General features: G+C 46.7%; 1 protein-coding gene across 1 annotated transcript in view; it reads left to right on the top strand.

The window, feature by feature from the left end:
* Nucleotides 1-1,262: 1,262 nt before the first annotated feature.
* LOC130120528 (diacylglycerol kinase beta) overlaps nucleotides 1,263-22,123 on the top strand; it is a 109,141-nt gene continuing 88,280 nt past the window's right edge. The window contains exons 1-2 of the mRNA XM_056289101.1: nucleotides 1,263-1,533; nucleotides 9,896-9,972. Coding sequence (XP_056145076.1) covers nucleotides 1,467-1,533; nucleotides 9,896-9,972 — 144 coding nt within the window. The 5' untranslated portion in view covers nucleotides 1,263-1,466. The remainder of the gene's footprint in view (nucleotides 1,534-9,895; nucleotides 9,973-22,123) is intronic.

The raw sequence follows: 22,123 nt of genomic DNA, 5'->3' as shown, positions 1-22,123 counted from the left end.
TAATGCAGACCTTGTTAACCCGGGCGACATCCGAGCTGGTATGACTATTCACGTTACTCACTCATATCTGAGGTAACCCTTGAGTCTGGCGCCTTAGGCCGATTGGACATCCTGGTGGCACGGTGGCCCAGTGGTTATCACTGTGGCCTCACCGCAAGAAGGTCCTGGGTTCGAACCCCAGGCCATCCCAGGCCCTTTCTGTGTGGAGTTTGCATGTTCTCCCCGTGTCTGCGTGGGTTTCCTCCCACAATCAAAAAGACATGCGTGTTAGGGTTAATACTCCTGTCTGTGTCCTTGAGCAAGGCAATGGAAAGAAGAACCGGATCTGGTCCCCGGGTGCTGCAGCTGCCCACTGCCCCTATACAATAGGACGGGTTAAATGCAGAGAACAAATTCATTGTAAGAATACAATGTCAAATTAAGTGGCTCTCATTTTCATGTCATATATATTTAGATTACTTCTCCTGTAGCCCTCATTACATCACAAACCTGCCTTGTGGAATGTCCTTGTTTGGTGCTTTTAGGCTCATGCTCCGCTGCTGTTCCTGTTGAGACTTCAGTCTTACCTTATCTTACCTGTACCTTACCTTATCTTACCTGTACCTTATCTTATCTTACCTTTACCTTATCTTACCTTTTGAGATAATGTTGAATTCTCTGTTAGGAGAGCCGAGATAGGAATTAAAAACCCTTTGTACAATAATATCACCGACTAAATATAAATATCACTAATCCCTATAATCTTCTGTTTCTCCCCTTTTCTCTTCTCTTTACTTCTTTTTCGTGTTTTTTTTCTTGTCAAATTATTGTCTTTGTCTCCTCTCCCCCATCTCTCGGTCTGTCTGTGTGTATCTAGGTCAGAATCGGTGGCTGAGACCTCGCGCCGGCCTCCGAGCTAAGAGGAGCAGTTTGTTACTGTGACAGACACTTGCCTTCTGGACATCCAGCTGGCTGACATTATCCCCGTCCCCTCCCGTCTGTCTCAAACCTCACAGGACTAACCGCATTCAACCCGTAATGAAGCACCGCCCAAACATCCATCAGTAGGCTCAAATCACTTCCATAGCATTCCCCCCCCCCCCAGATTTTGGCAGAACAAACGTTTCAAATCAGCTCCACTTTCAAAACAGCTCCACAGCAGTCACATGACCAAAGCCCAGCAGTTATATACTTGAAAAATAAACAAATAAAAAACACTGTTGGTTTACAAACTACAATTTTTCTTAATTTTCTAATTTTGCCGCTGCATCCACCGAACCTCATGTGGCATCGGTTAGCCGAGCCCTCCACCTTCAGCGTGCCGGCCAGGGGCTTGTTATAGAGAGGCAGAGATGACAGCACACCTCCTCACCTCCGTCTTATTACATGACCTGACCCAAGGATAACAAGTCCTTCAGCAGCACCGCCCGCGGCCCAGCACAACCGTACACCAGCAGTCCCATCCCTGACCACCGGCTACAGGCAGGATGGGAGACGGGACATGGGTTTGCCTGAGCCCAGCCGAATTTGCCCAGTTGCAGCAGTACAGCCAGTGTAAGTACAAATACTTCTGATTCTGTATATTGAGCTGTGTGTGTGTGTGTGTGTGTGTGTGTGTGTGTGTGTGTGTGTGGGTGTGTGTGCGTGTGTTTCTGCATCTAAATCTGGGTGTGTCTGTGGATCTGTGTGTGGTTGGTTTGCATCTGTTGCATCCTTTGTCATGCCAAAGGTTTTGCATTGCACGTGTTAACAGGAAGGGATGAAGAGAGGAAATGATACAGGTTCATGCTGGACAAAGTGATGTGCATGGGACCAAAAACGGTCCGGTCATATTTACCTGAACGATAGCTGATGGATAGTATATCCAGATATCAATTCTGGCATTGACTTTTTCAGCAAGCACACATTTTTTTTAAATTTATTTTCTCTATATTGCTTTATTCTGAAGGACAGAAGAAAAAAAACCTGGGCAGAATGAGAGAGAAAATGATGCACAACACAAGGTGTGAGCCAAATCCATATCCAGGATGTTGCATCCGGGCCTAAGCCAATACAATACACAGTATGATTGAGGCGACGGGATACCCCAGCATGCCACTTCTCCAGCATGACGCATTGGCCCCTTCACTGTCATTTCCCTCCCAGGAATCCATATTTGGTAGTCAAAAAGAATCTATCTTCCCGGCTCCCAGCAAATTCTATCCCTCATTGAGGACAATGAATGTAGTATTCCACTCACGCACAAGCTATTTAGTTGAGCAAGCACACAATTGCATGCGGACACAGATATAGAGACAAATAAACATGGGGGAAAAAACACACGACAAAGAAACACGACAAACGAGCACAGGCACTGAAATACAAAGAAACAGAGAGAGACAGAAAGAGTGGGGGGAGTAACTCATCCATATTCCACATCCTTTCATATTTCATATACTTTCATCCTTTCATATACTAGCACTTTGCAAAGCCCCCACTGCTGGGACTGACAGAGACCAGATACTGATGTAAAACAACAAGGTCATTGACTTGAAATGGTCTCAAGAACCTGATCAATAAAATTCCATAAACGTCAGCTGAAGCATTATTTTGTGTTCAACCATTATACGTGTCGCTGTTGCACAAATTGTGTGAATGTGTGTGTATGTGGGCATGCGTGAGTGTGTTTTTACAAGTGTGTGGTTGTGTGTTTATGTGCGCCTGCGTGGAATAACACTTGAGCGGTAGAATTAATGCAGTAGGCCGGAGATGATATTTTATTCTCTTGCTGGGAAATGGAGGTTGTTTTCGATTCTTTGCCGCACAAACTCCTTTCCTTTCTCCCACTATCTTCCTGTCTGGATCATGTGTGAAACATATTGATGGCAGCTGACTAAAAATACTCGTGTCCCCTCTTTCTCTCTCATTCACTTCCGCTCTTCTCTCAATCTCTCGCTAGAAACATCTCACGCTGCTTTGGGGAAGAAGAAAAAAACAGCAAAAATTCCTAATTTGCTTCCCATTTTTATTTTACTTCAAAGTAGTGACTGTGCAGACGCTGAGCTGAGATGGGATGCGAAAAGTAAACAAGACAATTTGCTTTCATATTAAGCATTGCACAGTCTTAGGCTTTTACTCCCTCGTGACTTCCTTGCAAATGGAGTAGAGCTTCATCAATACCACAGCTGCAACGATGGAATACATTTTCCTGATTTGTAAACACCTTCCCAAACCACTTTTTGAAATAAACAACTGCACACAAGTGGAGTCCTATTTGTTTCTGGGACATGGCTAACTGCTGGGTATACTTGCAGACCCCCGGCGCTATGCCCATGGTGTTAGGTTTCTGACAATGTGTTTAGTTGTGTATTAGTCTCTGTGCTGATGTGCAGAAGTGTGTGTAAAGGCATCCGTCTTGGTTGTCTTGGTTTGCATAATAGGACGGTCCACAAAGCACTGTGAGCACAACATGGCAAATGCGTAGTTTAAACAGGCTGCTTGCAACCTTGCATGTTCTCACCGTCTTCCAGCAACGGACAAGACAGGAAAGACAGAAAGGTTGTATATCACCATCTAATCAATAAAGGACTCAATGAAGGGCATTGTGTGTCTGTGAAACTGGGCCTCTGTGTGTTTCACCAGGCAGGGGTCCATAAAGGGAAGACACTAAAGGCCTGAAAGGTTGGTGTCCATTATAAAGCTGTATAATGACTTAAAAACCTCTCCAGGAGATCACATAGTGACTTCAGCAGCTCAATAGATCTACAGACTAATAGGCCTGGCATTTCGGTCTCTGCGGCTCTGCTCCTCGATGACATGCAAATAATTAGCTGCAAATGACGGCTGGTTGACTTAAATGCATTTGATAATGACATTGCTTCCATGCATGTAGGCACTAACCTCTGTTTGTATTACTAAAGATGCATATCTGGCATTATTCATAGATTGGATGCTCGGTGGTCACATATTGCTCATGTTATATATATTTTACGAATTTCTTTCCTCATAACAACACATTTTGGGCAGAGTGTGGCTTATACTCTGGTGTAACTTGTAGTCTGGGAAATAAGATAATGAAATGATCTGTCGAACAGGAAATCTCATCCATATTTGATCACAAGGACGTCACTAGCGATTCATGGATAGGGGGGCTAAGCCTCTGCTAGGGGGGGGCAAGGCATACTCTTCCAAGAATTTATTTTTTAAGTCCTCAAAACGTCTTTTTATTGTGCATTTTTAGAGTAATAACGGGTGTAAAATCTATCAAAATATTGTTATTTTTGGTCAAGGTTGGCTAATACCCGTCTCATAGTTTGTGTTTGACATATCCAATATGCAGGCATGCAACCTGGTTAGGGGTGAAAAAGGTGAGAAGAATGCGTGAGCAGAGAAGAAAAACCCAGATCTGCTCGGAGATTTTTTTTTTAAAATAAGTTACTAAATGCTCATTTCTGATGTCTTTTAGGATTGCTCTGGTGGTGGTCACAAGCTAACAGATTACAAAATTGAGCAAAATAAAGGACAAAGTATTAATTTATTAAGTGCAAATGTACCTTTACATATGATATGCTCACATTTACAAAGAACATTAACAGAGGGCAGCCCCACCAGGTACACAACTAATTACGATGATTTTCGAAAAAATATTACCCTCCATATCCGTTCTGTGCCAGAAATCATGTTGAATTTTTGAAAAGAAAAATTACAAATGTGAATATGAAAGAGTATCCTCTGCTTTAGGACTGGTGGGGCGACTGTCCTTACTTTTTCCTCTTTGCCTGGACCAGTGTCTCAACGGGCCGCTTTCACTATTTAGCCGTGTGCCTCAGCCTTGCCCTCTTCTCTTCAGCAGTCTGCCTATGGCTCTTCTGAGCACTGCCAGATGGATGGCAGCCATACTTGCTCTGCTGCCGTCGCTTTTCTAGCAGACTGCTGCCGTTGGCGTTTGTCAGTGGTTCCTGCTGACCGGATGTTCGTCCAGAGTGTGTGGTCCACCTCCCCGTACCCAACATTATCCCTTAACAATGTTAGCTAGCTTGCTAACAGTTCTTCCATCCCTTAGTCATGTAGGTCATATTATACCATTAAAAAATCTTCATTTAAGTTTCACCCCTTTGTTATTTGCTTTTTGCTTTTGATGGGGACCTAAGAAAGGGCAGTTGGCTCGAGGTGTAACTGGAAGAAAACGAAGAAAAATATATAAATTGATGAAAAAAGATCAATAAACTCTGCTATAGACAACATACATGCAACATACGTACACATGGCATCCAAAAACACTGCCAGAAATGACTCCCTTGTAATCTACAAACTCAAAGCCCTCTGAATGGCTCTGTTTCTGCTTGCACCTTATAAAAGAATCATTCAACCAATATTACAGAACTGCTCCTTCTGCTTCTCTCTTTTGATGCTTATCTTGTGAGTGGAAGCATCAAAGATTGCCTCCTATTTTTTAAAGGTGGCAAAGCGGTCAATGACACTATTGTGGCTTAGTGGCCCAAGTACGTCACCCTCGATGGACATGGCTGCAAGTCTTGCAAGCCTTTTCTGCCCCATTGTCTTATGCAGCCAGGTGTGCAGCCGGTGCAGTACACTAAAGGACCTTTCACAGGAGCAGCTGCTCACGAGAATTGTGAGGGCAACCTGAATGATTTCCTTCAAAGAAGGAAACATATCGTCATCCAGGAGGTTATGCACAGCAAGCATATCTCGAGGGAGGACATGCAGCCTCTGCTTTCCGGGCAAAAAAGTTTCTGACCACCAACATTGCTTCTGTTTTAACATCAATACCATAGTGCTTGGCAAACTCAGTTAAGCATGATATATTCTAGGAAGTTTTTTGAGTGGGGTTGCATAACTATGCCTGTGAGCAGACCTGCATCTACAGTCGAGAATCACTGGCCAAACTCACAAACCATCCTGTCCAAGCAGGGGAGCAATAACTCTGTTTTCATTATTTGGGAATATGACAATTCTTTGCCTAAACCCAAGGAGGTCTCCACCACAAAATCTCCATCCTTCGTTTGTGCTTTCTTGCTGCAGTATTGTGAATTCTGCAGAGTGCTTTGGTTCTGTCATAAAGCTCTGTGGCAAATGCAACCGTGCGTTTGTCTCTCAGTGTCACATACACCTTGATTGCTGAAACAAGCTTCTGCCAGGTCGACAGTCTTTTTGGAGCAGCTTCTGTTGTCCCTCAGTTACAGAAAGAAGGGACTGAAACATCAGTTGCAAATGCACTGTGGAGAACTTATGAATCTTTGCTCTCAGACCACCAGCCATGGGAGATCTAATGGCAGATAGATAATCAAAAATAGTGGTTAAAGTGTCCAAGACTGCATTTATTGACTGCAGCTGGCATGCCCAGCAAGTGTTTGAGAGCTGTACAAGTTCAGCTTATGCTATTCCAAGTTTGGACTGAGCTTCTTTGAACTTGTGGTGGTTAACTCGGGATGTATACTGAAAAATGAATACACATTCTCCAAGAAACTGAAAAACTCAGCAGCCTCTGGAATAGCCCTGCAAGTATGACAAAACACCAAATTAAGCTCATGAGCATAGCAATGTACATAAATTGCCTCCAGATGCAGTACTCTGAAATGTACTTGCACAACTCCTTTGGACCCACTCATGACAGCTGGACCATCATAGGTCTGTGCAACGCACTTTAAGCCTGCTTTCCCTCTCATTTGGAGCTGCTGTTGCAAATCATTTGGCATCAAATGGGCACCAAATGACTTGATTTCTGCAAGCGCTAGTAAATGCTCCTTAACTGCCCCCTCTGTAACATACCTAGCACACAGAGCCAACTGTTCAGACTGTCCATCCCTGGCCTCATCTGCCATAATGGCATACATTCCAGACTTTGAAATCTCAGAGATTATGGTGCTCATAATCTCTTGAGCACAGCATTCGATCATATCATTCTGAGATTCTGGAGCAAAATATATCACATTTGATGTAGTATTGTACCTTTGCAGGAAAGGGTCAAACTCCTTCAAAAGCTCCATACATTCAAGAAAGTTCGCTCTATTTATGCTTTTACTAGATTCATCATTGGCATAGAAAGCAAGTCCCTGCCTTCCCAACATGGAAGTGACCACAGCAATTCTCCTCAGATACTCGCTTCTCTCTGCAATATCACTAGCATGGGCAGATGGTAACATCTGAGCAATGTTCCCACAATTGCTAGTTGCCTGGTAGCTTTGCCATGTCACAACAATGTCTCTGAGTATTTGTGCCATCTCATGTTTATTGAAGATAAACAAAACTTTTTTCCAAATTTTGCAGCCATTACTGAAAAATCATATTAAATTTCATGTGTTTGTTTTTTGTTTTTGCCAACAACTCTGCATGGAAATCAGAAAGCTGTGTTTTTGTGGACAGAGTACTCTAGCCATTTGCATTTCTCAAACCAGCAGTGTTGAAATGCCCTTTTCTGTGTACCAAAACTTTTGTGTGGGTAGCTTTTCAGCTTCACTTGTCTTGGCCCAATGTCTTTGTCACCTAAATCGCTGTCATTTCTGGAAGGAGATGTAGCAGCAGGTTGATTACTTTCTTTCTCTAGATCTGTTTGTTGTTCCTCTTGCTCTGGATGTGTTGTCTCTCTTTCTTTGGGCCTGCTTGCACTCTCTCACTTATGCGGCTCACCCGTTGATCTGTCTTGCACAGAAGCCTCTCGTTCTGCATCCCCCTTCAAGATATCATGAATATCGTTTATTTATGCCTCACAAAAGTTAGGCACATGCTGTCATATGATGTAAAATTTTAACTAAAAGCTAATCTACTCGCTTTGTTTTTTTATCACCAACCTTAATCAGACATGGTCCCTCAGCCCAGTCAGCTGCCAGCTTCTTTCCCTCATTCTTGTTTGCTGTGTTTTGACATGTAATGGGGGGGGGGGGGCACCGCTATGCTACCTGGACACCGGCACTGCCTCTTTTGAACAATTTTCTTATATTTGTTTAATGTTAGTCATTAGCTAGCCTACGGGTTGAGAAATTGAGGACAATACAGTGACATTGTGCTCAACATAATGTCACCTTTTCTACCCATGACATACTGGTAGTTGTTTTGCAATAGCCTACTGAATGAAAGCAATTGAGTATGAAAAGAAATGTGCATGGTGTTACGTCATCTCTCATTTGTAGCCTGACACAGATGTCAAAATTCAGGGGTGTAGCCAGGACTTTTTTACTGGGGGGGGCCAGCTGGGGCCAGCCATTTAATTAGGATGGCACCTGTCAAAACTACTATTTAGTATCCTAGCTTCCGAGTGCTTGTCAGAGTGCCTGCACTTGAGTGTCGCGCTGTGTCCCAAGCTGTTGATACACTACGGCTGTGCGGCTGACTGGGTGGTCCCTTAAAAATAGCTCATTGGGCTCGTAACTTTAGTGGCAAAGGACAAGACTTAATAATAATAGCTAATAATAATAGTGCCTGTATTTCAGCTTCCATTTGACTGTTTGTGCAGGCGTTTTTTTTTTTTTACCCACTCGGGACAGGGGACGGGGGCGGGGGGGCCGTGCTCTGACCAATGGGGGCCGTGGCCCCCCCCTGGCCCCGTGGCCACGCCCCTGTCAAAATTATATTAAACACAACATTAACTAGATATAATTGCCACATAACTTATATCAAATATGAAAGACACTGTTAACATTACCATAAGCTAGCTAGTAACGTCTGTTACAGGCAGCCTCACATAGAAAAACCTTATTGGTTAACAAAGCTTTGACTATGACCAAAGTATATAGCAGTAAATAATCTCTCTCTCTCTCTCTCTCTCTCTCTCTCTGTTCTAACTTACCACAAATTCACATTATAGTCTATCGGCATGAATTCACCCTGTCAGAGGAGGCTTTTTGTCAGTCTTCTGTCAGCGGTCTCAACTCAAGCCAGAGAAGTAACGTGTAACCAAACTAACAGCCAGTAGCGCATGCAGCAGCCTCCCCCAGGTCCTCGTGCCTGTCCGTTAGGAGAAATTTAAGATGCGATGAAAGTTGACGAAAAAAAAAAGAAGAGAGAAATCACAGAGAAAATAGATTGATTGATGTATTGATTTATTTAGGGGAGCTAAAGCCCCCCCCCCAAAAAAAGCTTAGCTACGTTCCTGTTTGATCATGAGCGCTAACATTATTGCTCAAATCAGTTCTTAAAAGTGGGTGCATGCAAATGTGCTCCTGGGCGGTGCGTGCATGTGTTTTGCATGTGTGTGTGTGTGTGTGTTGTGTGTGTGTGTGTGTGTGTCCGCCCATGCACATTTTTACATGTGGCCCCTGCAAAAGAAGGATCATTTGGGTTAATGTTTTAGACAGACTGCACTGTATGTGTGTGTGTGTGTGTGTGTGTGTGTGTGTGTGTGTGTGTGTGTGTGTGTGTGTGTGTGTGTGTGTGTGTGTCTGTGTGTGTGTCTGTGTGTGTGTGTGTGTGTGTGTGTACATACATGTACACGTGTCTATGAGGTGGTGCAAGGACCTATTTGTGCACTGCGCGCGCAACGGCAGGATTAGCATCTAAAAGTGAAAAATACACCATGTCCCCCTGGGTGACTCACAGGCTTTGCTCCACCGGTATAGCACTTTGCAGCATTTTAATCAGGATGTGGTAATACGATGTACTGTATGTGTAGATCTCGTGTGTCCTCTGCTAGGATGGAGGGTCTTGTCTGAAAGAACATACTGATATGATACGTGACAATGACTGAGAGAGGAAATGGTTGTGAGCAAAGTCACTGTGTGGTCTTGATGTTGACTCAGTCAGACAGCCAGGGCAACTCTGCAGTATAGCGTCAATGCTTGTAAATACCTGCGTATACTCTCCACCACACCACTGATATTAAGTATGGTGATATGGTATGAATTTATTGGAAACATGCGAGTGTGCAGTTTTAGGAGTCCCCCCTCGTCATTTCTCTTTATTCCTGTCTGTCTTTGCTCTTTAGACTCCACTAAGAAGCTAAAAGATGTGTTGGAGGAGTTTCACGGTGACGGAGTCCTCTCCAAATACAACCCTGAGCAGGTATGTCGGCACTACAACAATCTACTCTTCTGTGCAATTTGTTTTCTATTTTCTACTGTATTCTGCTCCATTTTCATTTTTGCTCCCGTCCTCTAGCTCTTTTAGAAACAAGCGTGCGCCTTTGTGCAGATATGTGTGCACAAGGACAGAAATAACACCAATGGACTTGAAATGCTGAGGTCCTCGTGACGTAGTGTATTGCGCCACCCCCCCCCCCAAAAAAAGCCAAGTCATTCCCTTCCATTTACACAAACGAGCTCTGTGGCACTCATAGAGTAAACTCTGACAACAGAAGAAGCTCCTAACATTAGATCGCCATGGTGACCAAAGCAGGTGGAGCTGACTTTTTGTTTTTTTTGTGCCACAGCTATCTCTGCCGACGCCCTCGCTAACCTCTTGGCTCCTTTTAAGTACCAACTCTATCCCCCCCCCCCCACTTTCTTGTTCTCTTTTTCTTCCTCCCACTCTTTCTCTGACGCGAACAGATCAGAGCCCACTCATCCAAAGCTTCCTGCACCCACCATTTTTCTCCTCTGCTCCATCTTTTCTCCCCCCTTCAATGCCCGTCCCCATCATCAGTCATTTTCCTTTGCTGTCTCCAAAACTGGCTTCAAAAATCTATATCAGTTTCATTTTTCTTGTCTTACCCCCCCTCCATCTCTCTCCTACTCTCTCTTCATTATCACCTACACTTCTGTGATGACAGCCTGGCTGGATGTTTGGCGCCACATGAACCAGTCAGACTTAGGGGTGATGTGGTCCGTCTGAGGCCAGACCCTCACCAGGCGCCATGGTGACAACTCTGTATGCTCACCGTGGCACTGCTCCTGCCAGCCATGGGTGTGTGTGTGTGTGTGTGTGTGTGTGTGTGTGTGTGTGTGTGTGTGTGTGTGTGTGTGTGTGTGTGTGTGTGTGTGTGTGTGTGTGTAATTACTCATCTGTCTAGGGAGCCAGCTGTTGTGGAAACTTATCCAGTGCATGTGACAGGGAGCTGTATTTCAGTGTTTTTTTTTTTTCATCTAGCACTTTATCGGTCACTCTTTTTCCCACCTTTTCCAGTATTGACGGTACACGGTGCATTCAAGTGGCGTTGGGTTCATTGGATTATAGTCAAGGCAATTTTATTTGTATAACCCGTTATCACAAATTTACCTCAGTGGCTTTACAGCAACACGACATCCTGTCCTTAAGACCCTCGCATCGGATAAGGAACAACTCCCTAAAAAAAAAAAACTTTTAACAGAGAAAAAATAGGAAGAAACCTCAGGGAGAGCAAGAGGAGGGGTTATAAAAATGAGTTTCCCACCAGTTGTCGCCACATGACGCCTACATGAGTTGGTTGATTAAGTCAGGTACATCGAAAATCAGTGGTGTACTGGCCTTTGGGCACACCGGGATTTTCCCGGTTGGGCCTATGGACCGTCAAAAAATGCAAGTTTCTATCAGCCTTGTGTGCCTGTGATTCTGGGTGTGCATGAGAGCATGCTGCGTGCAGGTTCCGGCACTGAGCTCACTGGCCATTCACAACCAAAATAGTTAATGCGCGTTAACGTTCTAGACCAGGGATGCGCAACTTAGATGATAGAGAGGGCCACAAAAATGTTATCCTCACTACCAGAGGGCCAGATTGTGACTGTGCACTTCCACCAGTGGCATGCTGTAACCCCATCACTCAATTAAGCAATTACAGCAACTAATTTAATGAAAAGAATAAAATATATACCGTTAATCAAAGTTTATTATACCAACATTTCTATTTAATGAGCTTAACCTAGAAAGAAAACGTCCACATTCCTGAGTGATATACCATTATTTCAGAGCAATTGGGGGGTCTCAAAAAAAATCATCATTCAATAATGGTACAAAAGTTAACATTCACACTAAGTGCCCAATAAAGGTACAAAAGTTAACATTCACACTAAGTGCAACAACTAATAGTGCAGTTCTACTCTGCCCTCCCACTTCATAATATGTTTCAAATAAACATGCATTTAGCTCAAAATGGTAAAACTGCATTTTATATAGCACTTTTCTAGTCTACCGACCACTTAAAGGGTTTTTTTTTTTTTGTTGCAGCGTATGCCTCACATCCAGCTTTGGTAAAATGGCTCTGCTGTCGGTGTATTTTTCCTTTACGGTCAGCGATGATAGCGGCTCTGGCACCTCCAGGTTTACATGCCATATTTGTCAGTGCGTGGTATTGCAGTGGCGACTCAAGTGGAAATCCTTCATGGCTGATTTTGTTTCCAGGCACACTAAACACATAGGTTTGCCTTTGAATTGACCTTTCGCAAAGTCCCGCCCCCCTTAGTTACTGTTGCTATGCCCTTCAAGCGTTTCAGAACCATCCAGGAAGTAGCCGGAAAACACCAAAACACGAAGGAAGAAATCAGCGCAGAGAAAATAAGTGATGTATTTTGGAGTAATTCATCCTTAATATCATTCCGTGAAAGGCAGAAGGGGTTACAGTATGCGGTGGCGGGATACATACAGAATATTAAAAGTAAAACTGACTTGTGTGGACTCCGGGCTGCCGGGTGCGACTGTAATTGAGGGTAAAGCTTACCGGTCGCAATCAAAGAATGAGAAACCCCATCAACTAATTCTGAAACACATTGTGGATCAATTGTGTTCTTGCGCTGTAGGGTAAGTTACATATTTCAGCTATTATTGATATATTTTTGATAATCCATTGTCAACATCGCCATATTATAGTGTTGATTTTGGCCAAGGTTCCCCATAGCGTACTTTTATCCAGGCTTTTTCGGGGGTACTGTATGGGTTACTGGGGGTCGCAGGGCGGCCAAGGACATGCCCCGGGGCCGGGGGAACCGCCCCATGATTTTTGTTTTTTGTTTTTTTACCTTCGGACCAGAACCGGTATTTTCAACAAAATAAGGCAAACGAGATGCCCCCGCGGGCGGGATTACTTTTCAGAACGACCAGTCCCCACCCGGAGCTCACAGAGGGGGGAGAAACGTTTAAAATAGGCCGGATATGAGGAGGTCAGACTGGCCAGAGACCATCCCAGCCGACCCTCCCCGCGGGTCTTTATGCACTGAAATGAAAGGTGGAACCTGGCTAACCTGTGACTAGCATAACAAAGTTATGTTAGTGGGCTAGCTATCATACGCTATCATTAAATTAGGTATCTCTGGACACGGACTAAGCTGGTTACGTTCACCAGGTACATTAATAATGTTATTTTGTTTCAGTAATACGTTCATATGTTAATAATGGTAATAATAATTGTGTGGGTAAAAGTAACAGTAATAATACGTTAGCTGTATTAGCTATCAATAATAGCTAGTAGCAAGCTTAGCTTGGAGCAGGCAGGTATTTTTGTTGATTTTGGATGGATTAAGCTAGCCATGGGGTCTACTATACTGCGAAATCTATTGCCGACATTGCGCTTCTTGCATTCTGGGTTTCGGGAAGGGAAAGAAAATTACACCCCTCCAAACTTTTCAGATATCTAGTATCCGATTTGCAGATCCCATAGGCACACAGTTTCAGCATTTTGCTGTGTTTGGAAGCTTGACGGACCTCCCTCACATAGAAACCGTTGCTAAGGTAGGATTGGACAAGCACCGTTCTGGGGCGGTACTTTGCGAAAGGTCAATTCCGTAAAAAGATATTCTGTTTCCCATCTTGCCTGGAAGACACAGTTCTCTGGGTCAAGTGTTATTTTTTGCCGCTACGTCTCGCTGCTTGTTCTTCTTCTTTTCTTTCTTCTTCTTCGCTTTCTTCTTCTTCGCATCGGCTGGATGGCGGGCTGAGCAGCGGAACTTTTCGTAGCTCTGCTTTCTTATCGCCCAAAGTTAGAAATTTAGACGATTGTATCGACATCAGACGGCTGGATTTCACGCTGTTAAAATGCCAAATTCAAAGAAACAAGTTGAGGGTCGCCCCTCGAGTTCTACAGCTCCCCCCAATCTACTTGAAAACATAGGACACGACTACTTCATGGAGGTAGATCCGAACGCTAACAGCAGCAAGAGGGAACGGGAACAAGACTCTCCACCAAATATTCAGTCAAAAGAACGCGGAGAAAAGAAAAAGAAGTCAGAGGAAGAGGGAAGGGATGTGTTATGTATGCACACATCGACAGTGCTGCATTTGATTTGGTGCTGTTCTATTGTGCTGGGATCGATTGGTGATGCCTGCGGGCTCTGGGTTGTTTGATCGGGTCTGCCTTTGATGCTGTGTCAGTCTAAATAAAGAATGCCACGGAGAGGTTGTGTCGAGCGACAGCGCTGTGTCCTGACGTGATTTAAAAATACAATATTGGCGACGAGGATGGCTGATATCTCCCTCCCACCACCTGCCCCCTTCCTGGCATTACCTGGCGAGCCTCCGGTACCATGGACTCGCTGGCTACATAGTTTTGAAAATTACATCATCGCCTCAGGGCTCGACGACGTGAGCCAGGCTAGGAAGACGGCTCTGTTGCTACACTGCTTGGGAGCAGAGGGTCATCGTGTGCTCGGGTCTCTGGGGAACGTCACAAGCTTTGCCGAAGCTGTGGGACTTATGAGCACCCATTTCGCTGCTCCACAGAGTGCCCTCCTTCGGCGATTTATATTCCGTCAGCGACACCAACTGCCTGGTGAGTCTGTGCGGCAGTACGTAGCTAATTTGCGAGGGCTAGCTAGCTCATGCAAGTTTGGCGCGCTTCAGGACGAGATGGTTCGCGACCAGCTAATCGAACACACCAACAACGCAAAGGTGCGTGAGACTCTCCTGCTGGAAAAAGACGATCTGCTGCTGTCCAGAGCAATTACCATCGCACTACAGGTTGAGGGAGCAGCTGAGTGTGCTGCTATGCTAAATACACAGCAAGTGGCCACCTCCAGTCAAGCTGCCAACGACTCCTCCCTCTACTCACGGCTGCCCCTCGGGACGCAACCCAACCAGAGCGAGGCGGGCGCCGACTCCACTGGGGACGTCTTGCAACTGCAACGACGGCGTTCTCGGCCCCGCCCTCAACAGTCCTGTGGTAACTGTGGGTCTCGGTCTCATGTTTCAAGGGCTCAGAACTGCCCTGCCCGTGGCCAGACATGCCGTAGCTGCGGTAAGCACAATCACTTTGGCAACGTCTGTCGATCTTCCCCGGCTGGGTCAGAGGGCCACACCCCCCAGTCTTCAACCGCCGTCATTCACAAGGTGAGCTCTGGGCCAGTGTCATTCAAATCATGCACAGTCAACATTAATGATGTGTGCATCCCCCTGCTGTTGGACACCGGTGCAAGTGTGTCTCTCCTGAATGTTGATACCTACAGTCAATTTTTCGGTTCACTGCCACTGTCCGCACTCTCAGCTGTCCTCTGTGGGTATGGTGACTCCAAAATCGATCTGGTTGGCTCTCTCCAAGTGACTGTCCGCTATGGAACCAAGCTGGTGCCCAATGCAGTTTTTCATGTGGCACGCCGTGGGGCCAACCTGATGGGCCTGGACCTGTTCTCCGCTCTGGGGTTCTCCCTCTTAGACACAAGGGGGGCAGCAATCCTGACTGTCGCCACACCTTGGCAGCAGAAGTGGCCATCACTGTTTATGGGGCTGGGCTGCCTCTCCGCCTTCACCCATCAACCTCTCCTCAACCCTGCTGTGAAATCTGTCATCCAACCACTGCGCCGCATCCCGTTGGCTCTCCGTGATGGGGTCTCCGCCGAGCTGCAACAACTGCTGGAAGCTGGCATCATTGAACCGGTGGACGCGTCACCTTGGGTCTCAAACCTTGTGGTGGCTAAGAAGAAGTCGGGGGGCCTGCGTGTCTGCGTCGATCTACGTGCAGTAAATAAGGCAGTGGTCCCTGATAAGTATCCACTGCCCACCTCAGAAGAACTCACTGCTCAGTTCTATGGCTCTGAGGTGTTCTCCAAGCTCGACCTCAGACAGGGGTACTTACAGGTGCCCCTCCACCCCAGCAGCCGAAACCTCACAGCCTTTGTGACACATGCAGGAGTGTTTCGCTACACCAGGATGCCTTTCGGTCTCAGCTTCGCCCCTAGCTGCTTCCAGAAAATCATGGTCTCCGTGCTGGCTGGCATACTGGGCGTGGCCATTTATCTGGACGATATAGTGGTACACGGGCCCACCAGTGAAATCCACGACAAGCACCTTAACATGGTCTTCGCAGCCCTGTCCAAGCACAAGCTAACTCTCAATGCTGAGAAATGTGTCCTCTCTGTGCCAGCCATCGACTTCGTGGGGTTCCGGCTGTCAGCGAGCGGTGTAACTCCACTACAATCCAACGTGGATGCCATTCAGGCCATCCCTGAGCCCAGCTCGGCCGCCCAGGTCGCCTCCTTCCTGGGTATGACAAGTTACTACCTGAGGTTTCTTCCCCAGTACTCTGCGACCACAGCCCCCCTGCGCCAGCTGCTGCGTAAGGACGAGCCATGGGTGTGGTCAAAGGCATGCAGTGACGCTGTGCGTGATCTCAAGACTCAACTGACTTCACCACCAGTGTTGGCTCACTTCGACATCTCCAGCTCCACCTTTGTGACTTGTGACGCATCAGCCACAGCGATAGGGGCCGTGCTGTCTCAAACCCAGAACGGTGTGGAGAAGCCCATTGCCTTCGCCTCCCGTGCCCTCAACCTGACCGAGCAGCGGTACTCCGTGGGTGAGCGTGAGGCGTTAGCCTGTATCTGGGCTTGTGAAAGGTGGCACCTCTACCTCTATGGCCGCTCCTTCACCCTCAGGACAGATCACCAGGCCCTGACAGCGCTGCTGTCCACATCTGGGACAGGCCACAAACCCCTGAGGCTGCACCGCTGGTCTGACCGCCTCCGCCAGTACAACTTCAGCCTGCAGTTCACCCCAGGCAGAGACAATGTTGTCGCCGACCTGCTCTCTCGCTCTGTCTCCACCCCAGCTCCACAGACGGACACTGACTGTGTGGAAAAGGACATTTTCCAAATGCTACACACACCCCTCCAGGCCACTGTCTCTCTGCAGGAGCTGAGGGCAGCCTCCGAACAGGACCCTGTCCTCTCCCAGCTCCGCACCTACATCCAGAACGGCTGGCCTCACAAGGTCCCAGAGGAGCTGGCTGCGTTCGCCCGAGTCAGGCAGGAGCTCTCCTGCTGGAACGACACCTGCGTGGCATGTGGGTTTTGCACAGTGGTCCCAGCTGCTCTCCGTGCACGTGTTTTGAATATGGCGCATGAAGGCCACCTGGGCATTGTGAAACTGAAACAGCGCTGCCGAGACCTGGTGTGGTGGCCGGGGATAGACAGAGATATTGAGGCTCTGGTGAAGGACTGTTCTGCCTGCCTTGTGAGTGGCAAGACTGGCCACCAGGCTCCCCCACCCCTGCAACCTCTCGCCTGGCCCTCTCAGCCCTGGGAACACCTGCAGTTGGACATTTGTGGTGAGATCCATGGAGTTCCCCACCACCAACGCTTCATGGTGGTCGCCTACGATCTACACTCAAAATGGCCTGAACTCACCACTTCCGGCTCTGTGACCTCACAGATCATCATCGACTTCCTGGACTCTCTTTTCTCTCGCTGGGGCCTCCCAAAGGCCATCACCACTGACAACGGCCCTCAGCTGGTCTCTGCTGAGTTCACTGCTTATCTCGAAAGCAAGGGCATCCGTCATATACGCACTGCGTACTACCACCCCCAGGCCAATGGCGGCGTTGAACGTTTTCACCAGTCACTGAAGAACGGCCTCAGAGCACACATGGCCCAAGGGTGCTCTTTCACGCAGGCCATCCGTCACACTCTGCTGCACTATCGGGCCACACAGCACTCGACCACAGGCGTCTCCCCAGCCTCTCTCATGCTAGGCCGGGAACTGTGCATGCCCCTTGACAGGCTCCGCCCCTCCACACCTCAGGCACCTCCCTCTGGGGTCAGAGCCTCAGTCACTCGTCAGCAGACGCGGATAAGCAACGGTTTGACCAGTCAAAACGAACCAGGGTGCCAGACATCAATGTGTCAGACTGGGTCAGGATCCGCAGGCCCCACAGGGACAATAAAATGGCTTCATACTGGTCCTCTCCTCTCCAAGTCACCCGTCAGCTGGGCCCAGCCACTTACCTCCTCAGCGATGGCACTCGGTGGCACTCCAGTCGTCTACGGAAGGTGTCAGCTCCGCCACACACAGCTGGTGACAAAACCATAGCCATTCCCTCAGCATGGCGAGACGCCCCGGGGCTTCATGCAGCTCCTACACGGGCCCCAGACATTTCTGGGCCTCAGCTTCCCCTGCCATCTCCCTCCCCACCTCGGCCTGCCCAGCCTCAGGCCGCCCCGCGACCTGTTCGCACACGTTTACGCCCTGGCCACCTAGAGGACTTTGTGTCAACCTTTCATGTTTGAAATCCTGCCGGGGGGGGGGGGGGAATGTTATGTATGCACACATCGACAGTGCTGCATTTGATTTGGTGCTGTTCTATTGTGCTGGGATCGATTGGTGATGCCTGCGGGCTCTGGGTTGTTTGATCGGGTCTGCCTTTGATGCTGTGTCAGTCTAAATAAAGAATGCCACGGAGAGGTTGTGTCGAGCGACAGCGCTGTGTCCTGACGTGATTTAAAAATACAATAGGATGTCTCCAATAAAGCCACCTTGGAAGCCATGAAATCCTTGGGTACGAGAGTGGATGACCAGTTCGTGACCGTCTTTTCCACAAGTCACGTTTTGCGTCACTAAACACTGGGGACGTCTGATACGTAGGTGTTAGGGCATACCTCGGGTTCTATTTGGAGTAGAAAAATAATAAGTAGTGAGTGACAATTTTTTACGGTTAGGTTAGGGTTAGGTTAGGGTTAACGGTGGGCTAGTGGTAACAACACCGTAAGAAAAGACAACGTACTTTCGTGCCAGCAGTACAAGGAGCAAAAATCTAAGTGCATCTTCGTAAAACGATGATCGTAAAAAAAAAAATCATCTTTGTATGACGTTATGATTTGGCCTGCGGTCTCTTGTAGATTAAATCTTGGGGTTAAGCCAAAGATTAGGTTGTTAGACTACTTTTTGGGTTACGATTTTTCTAGCTAGCTAACTTGTCCAAAAAGTGACTGACGAGACCAAGTAATGCGCGCGCATCAGGCTCACGACAATGTGTGACGCAGGACGTTAGGCACCGCCCCCGGGCGAAACACCCAAGTTTTTAGGGAGTCCGATCAGGTGGACAGTATAATTACAAGTTGGATCTGGTTCAAGTATGGACAAATGGCCCGTTTGTGTCCAACGCCCGTGAAACCCCGTAATTTATTGGCCGCCAGTTGCTCATGTCTACTCTGCAAAAGTAGCGCGCAGCAGTGAGATGGCCAGCGAAAGCCATGGACAAGAAAACGTCAAGAAGTAAAAGAGGTGGGAAAACATCAAAGACAAAAGGAAGCAGGCATTGAGGCACATGTTTCCAAATGTAAACAAGCACGAAACCATACTGGCACACGGCGCACCTGTGTTGCGCATGTAGGTGGAGCAAGGCAGTGTCCAATGAGAAAGGTCGGGGACCAGGAAGCAGCGATTACGTTCCAGGGATTAGTCATATCCCAAAAGTGTCATAAGTAAAACTAGGCTAACCATATAGATAGCTAGCTAGCTTTGACATGTCCACCTCTGGAACGTTATTTGTTGTCCTCCGTGTGTCAATACATAAGTTGCGAGCGCGTCTTATTAAACATCACTCTCAAGTCTTAGCGATGCGTAACCCATGGCGGCACTTGTGCGCACGTCGGGGGGTTTGGGGGGGGGGGGCTCGACATACTGTTTGGGTATCAGCATCCTCAAGTGGCCAGCAACGCAATTTAAGAGGAGCAGACTGAAGTGGTCAGATGGGCGTTAAATTATAGGCTAAGCTACATGTTCAGTTAAAACTACTGTAAATTGTTGTTACAAAATAACCCCACCGATAGGCTACTTATTATTTAAGTCTTGCTGATGGCGTGTTACAATATAAGTCTATGCCTAGTGAAATATATATGCCCTGGACATGTGCTACGTTCCACGCAAAAGCCTCTAATGTGTGCAGAATCACACGTCAACTATAAAAGACCATATCATTGCCAGCAACAACAAGGGTGATAAATCTAGTGTGTTGTCCTGTAATTACACCCCCCCCCTCGACCGTAACTGACTGTTGTATATTTATTTGTATATACTGTACATATCAACCCTTACTAAATAATCCTCCCACGGGAGCTGGTCCCGGTTGATAAATCCAAGGCTGAATTTCTTTCCCAGTACACCTCTGTTGAACATTAGACATCTAAAGCGAGACTTTAAATTCATGTCCGAAAAATAAAGGATTCCGGATCCAACCTTGTTCAAGTCCAATGGAAAAATGCAGTGGTATTTCAGGTAATTACCTTTAACTATTTCCTGCTCTAATATTGACTCTTTTCACGCTTGAAGATTAGATTGTTTTATTAGCCACACGACCAAGGCCGGTGGAATTTGTTTTTTGGTACACATTAAACTCTGCAGCACAACACTTACATGGACAACAACAGACACTCCACTTGTTATCACGAACAATACAGTTACACGATAATAGAAATAAACATATCACGCATAACAATTAGGTGAATGGTGGTATTTATGCCAATGGTATGAGGAGGGGACTAAAGGGAGGAATTATGAGTCCTGATGGCTGGAGGGGGGGGGGGTTGTGAAGCGTTTAGTCTTAGTGGACAGTGACCTGTAGTGCCTCCCTGAGGGAAGGAGCTGGAAGAGGTGATGAGCAGGATGTGAGGGGTCGGAGATGATCTTTGCTCGCTTTACAGTCCGGTTAGTATGTAGAGATTCAACTGAGGGGAGTGGGTTGCCTATGATTTTGGATGCCTTGTTGACAATCCGCTGCAGTTTTTCCCGTGTTTGACTGTCCATGCCGCCATACCATACTGTAATAGAAGATGTTATGATGGACTCGATAATGGCTGAGTAAAACAGAACGAGCAGTTGATGTTTGAGCCGGTATTTTTTAAGCTGCTTAAGAAAATAAAGTCATTGTTGAGCTTTTGCAATGATGTGTTCAGCGTTAATTTTTCACTTCAGGTTATTGCTGATGTATGTTCCAATGAATTTAAAAGAGTCAGTGGTGGTGATGGGGTCTCCGTTCATTTGTATGGATGTTTGGGGATTTGGAATGCATCGGAAGTCAATAATGAGTTCTTGGGTTTTGGCTGTATTAAGCAGAAGGTTGTTGTTTGCACACCAAGTGGCAGTTTAGTCTACTGCAGTGCAGTACTGGGTTTCATCATTGTTGGAGATGAGGCCTACAATCGTTGTGTCGTCTGTGTATTTTATTATTTTCACAGAGCAATTCGTGGATGTAAAGTGGATAGTGTAAAGTGAGAAGAGCCAGGGGGAGAGAACACAGCCTTGAGGAGCACCTGTACTGAGGGTAAGAGGGTGTGAGGTTAGGTTATTAACCTTCACCCTCGGTGGCCTGTTCCACAGGAAGCTCCGAATCCAGTGGGATATGGCTGGGTCAATGTTCATAGCCAAGAGTATGGTAAAGCTTTTGAGTGGGTTGATGGAGTTGAAGGCGGAACTAGCAATCAAGCAGGCAAGCAAAATTTTATTTATATAGCACTTTTAAAAACATACAGTTACAAACTAAAGTCTATGAACAGGATGTGTGCGTAGGTGTTTGGTGATTCCAGGTGTTGCAGGGCATGGTGCAGGGCTATGCTAACTGCATCCTCAACAGACTGGTTGGCTTGATAGGCAGATTGATATGGGTCCATCATTGGGGAGGTACAAGATTTCAAGTGTGACAATGATGCACCCAAATGCTTTCATGGCCACAGATGTTAGGGCAACTGGTCTAAAGTCATTGAGACAGGTGATCTTTGAGGACTTTGGCACAGGAACGGTGGTAGAGAGTTTGAAGCACTATGGGACTGTACATTGGCTTAGAGAGGTGCTGCACAGTGACTCAACAAGGCATGGATCCAGGACTTATGCCGTCTGGCCCTGCTGTTTTCCTAATATTCAGCTTCTTGAATGTTGATCTCACCTTATCCTCTTGGATGCAGAAGCTCTGTTATGCATTTCTACATTACATATCTTGAAGCTGCACTAAGAGAACGCTAGCAATTGTTAGCACAGCATAGGCTGTATTTGCCCCTAATGCACAATGGCTAGTGAGCTCTCTTGTAACCCGGTGACACAACATCTGTAC

Source organism: Lampris incognitus, chromosome 11, assembly GCF_029633865.1.
Source record: "Lampris incognitus isolate fLamInc1 chromosome 11, fLamInc1.hap2, whole genome shotgun sequence".
NCBI lineage: Eukaryota > Metazoa > Chordata > Actinopteri > Lampriformes > Lampridae > Lampris > Lampris incognitus.
Note: the sequence above shows the minus strand (reverse complement) of the source record. Positions and strands in the feature narration are given on the sequence as shown.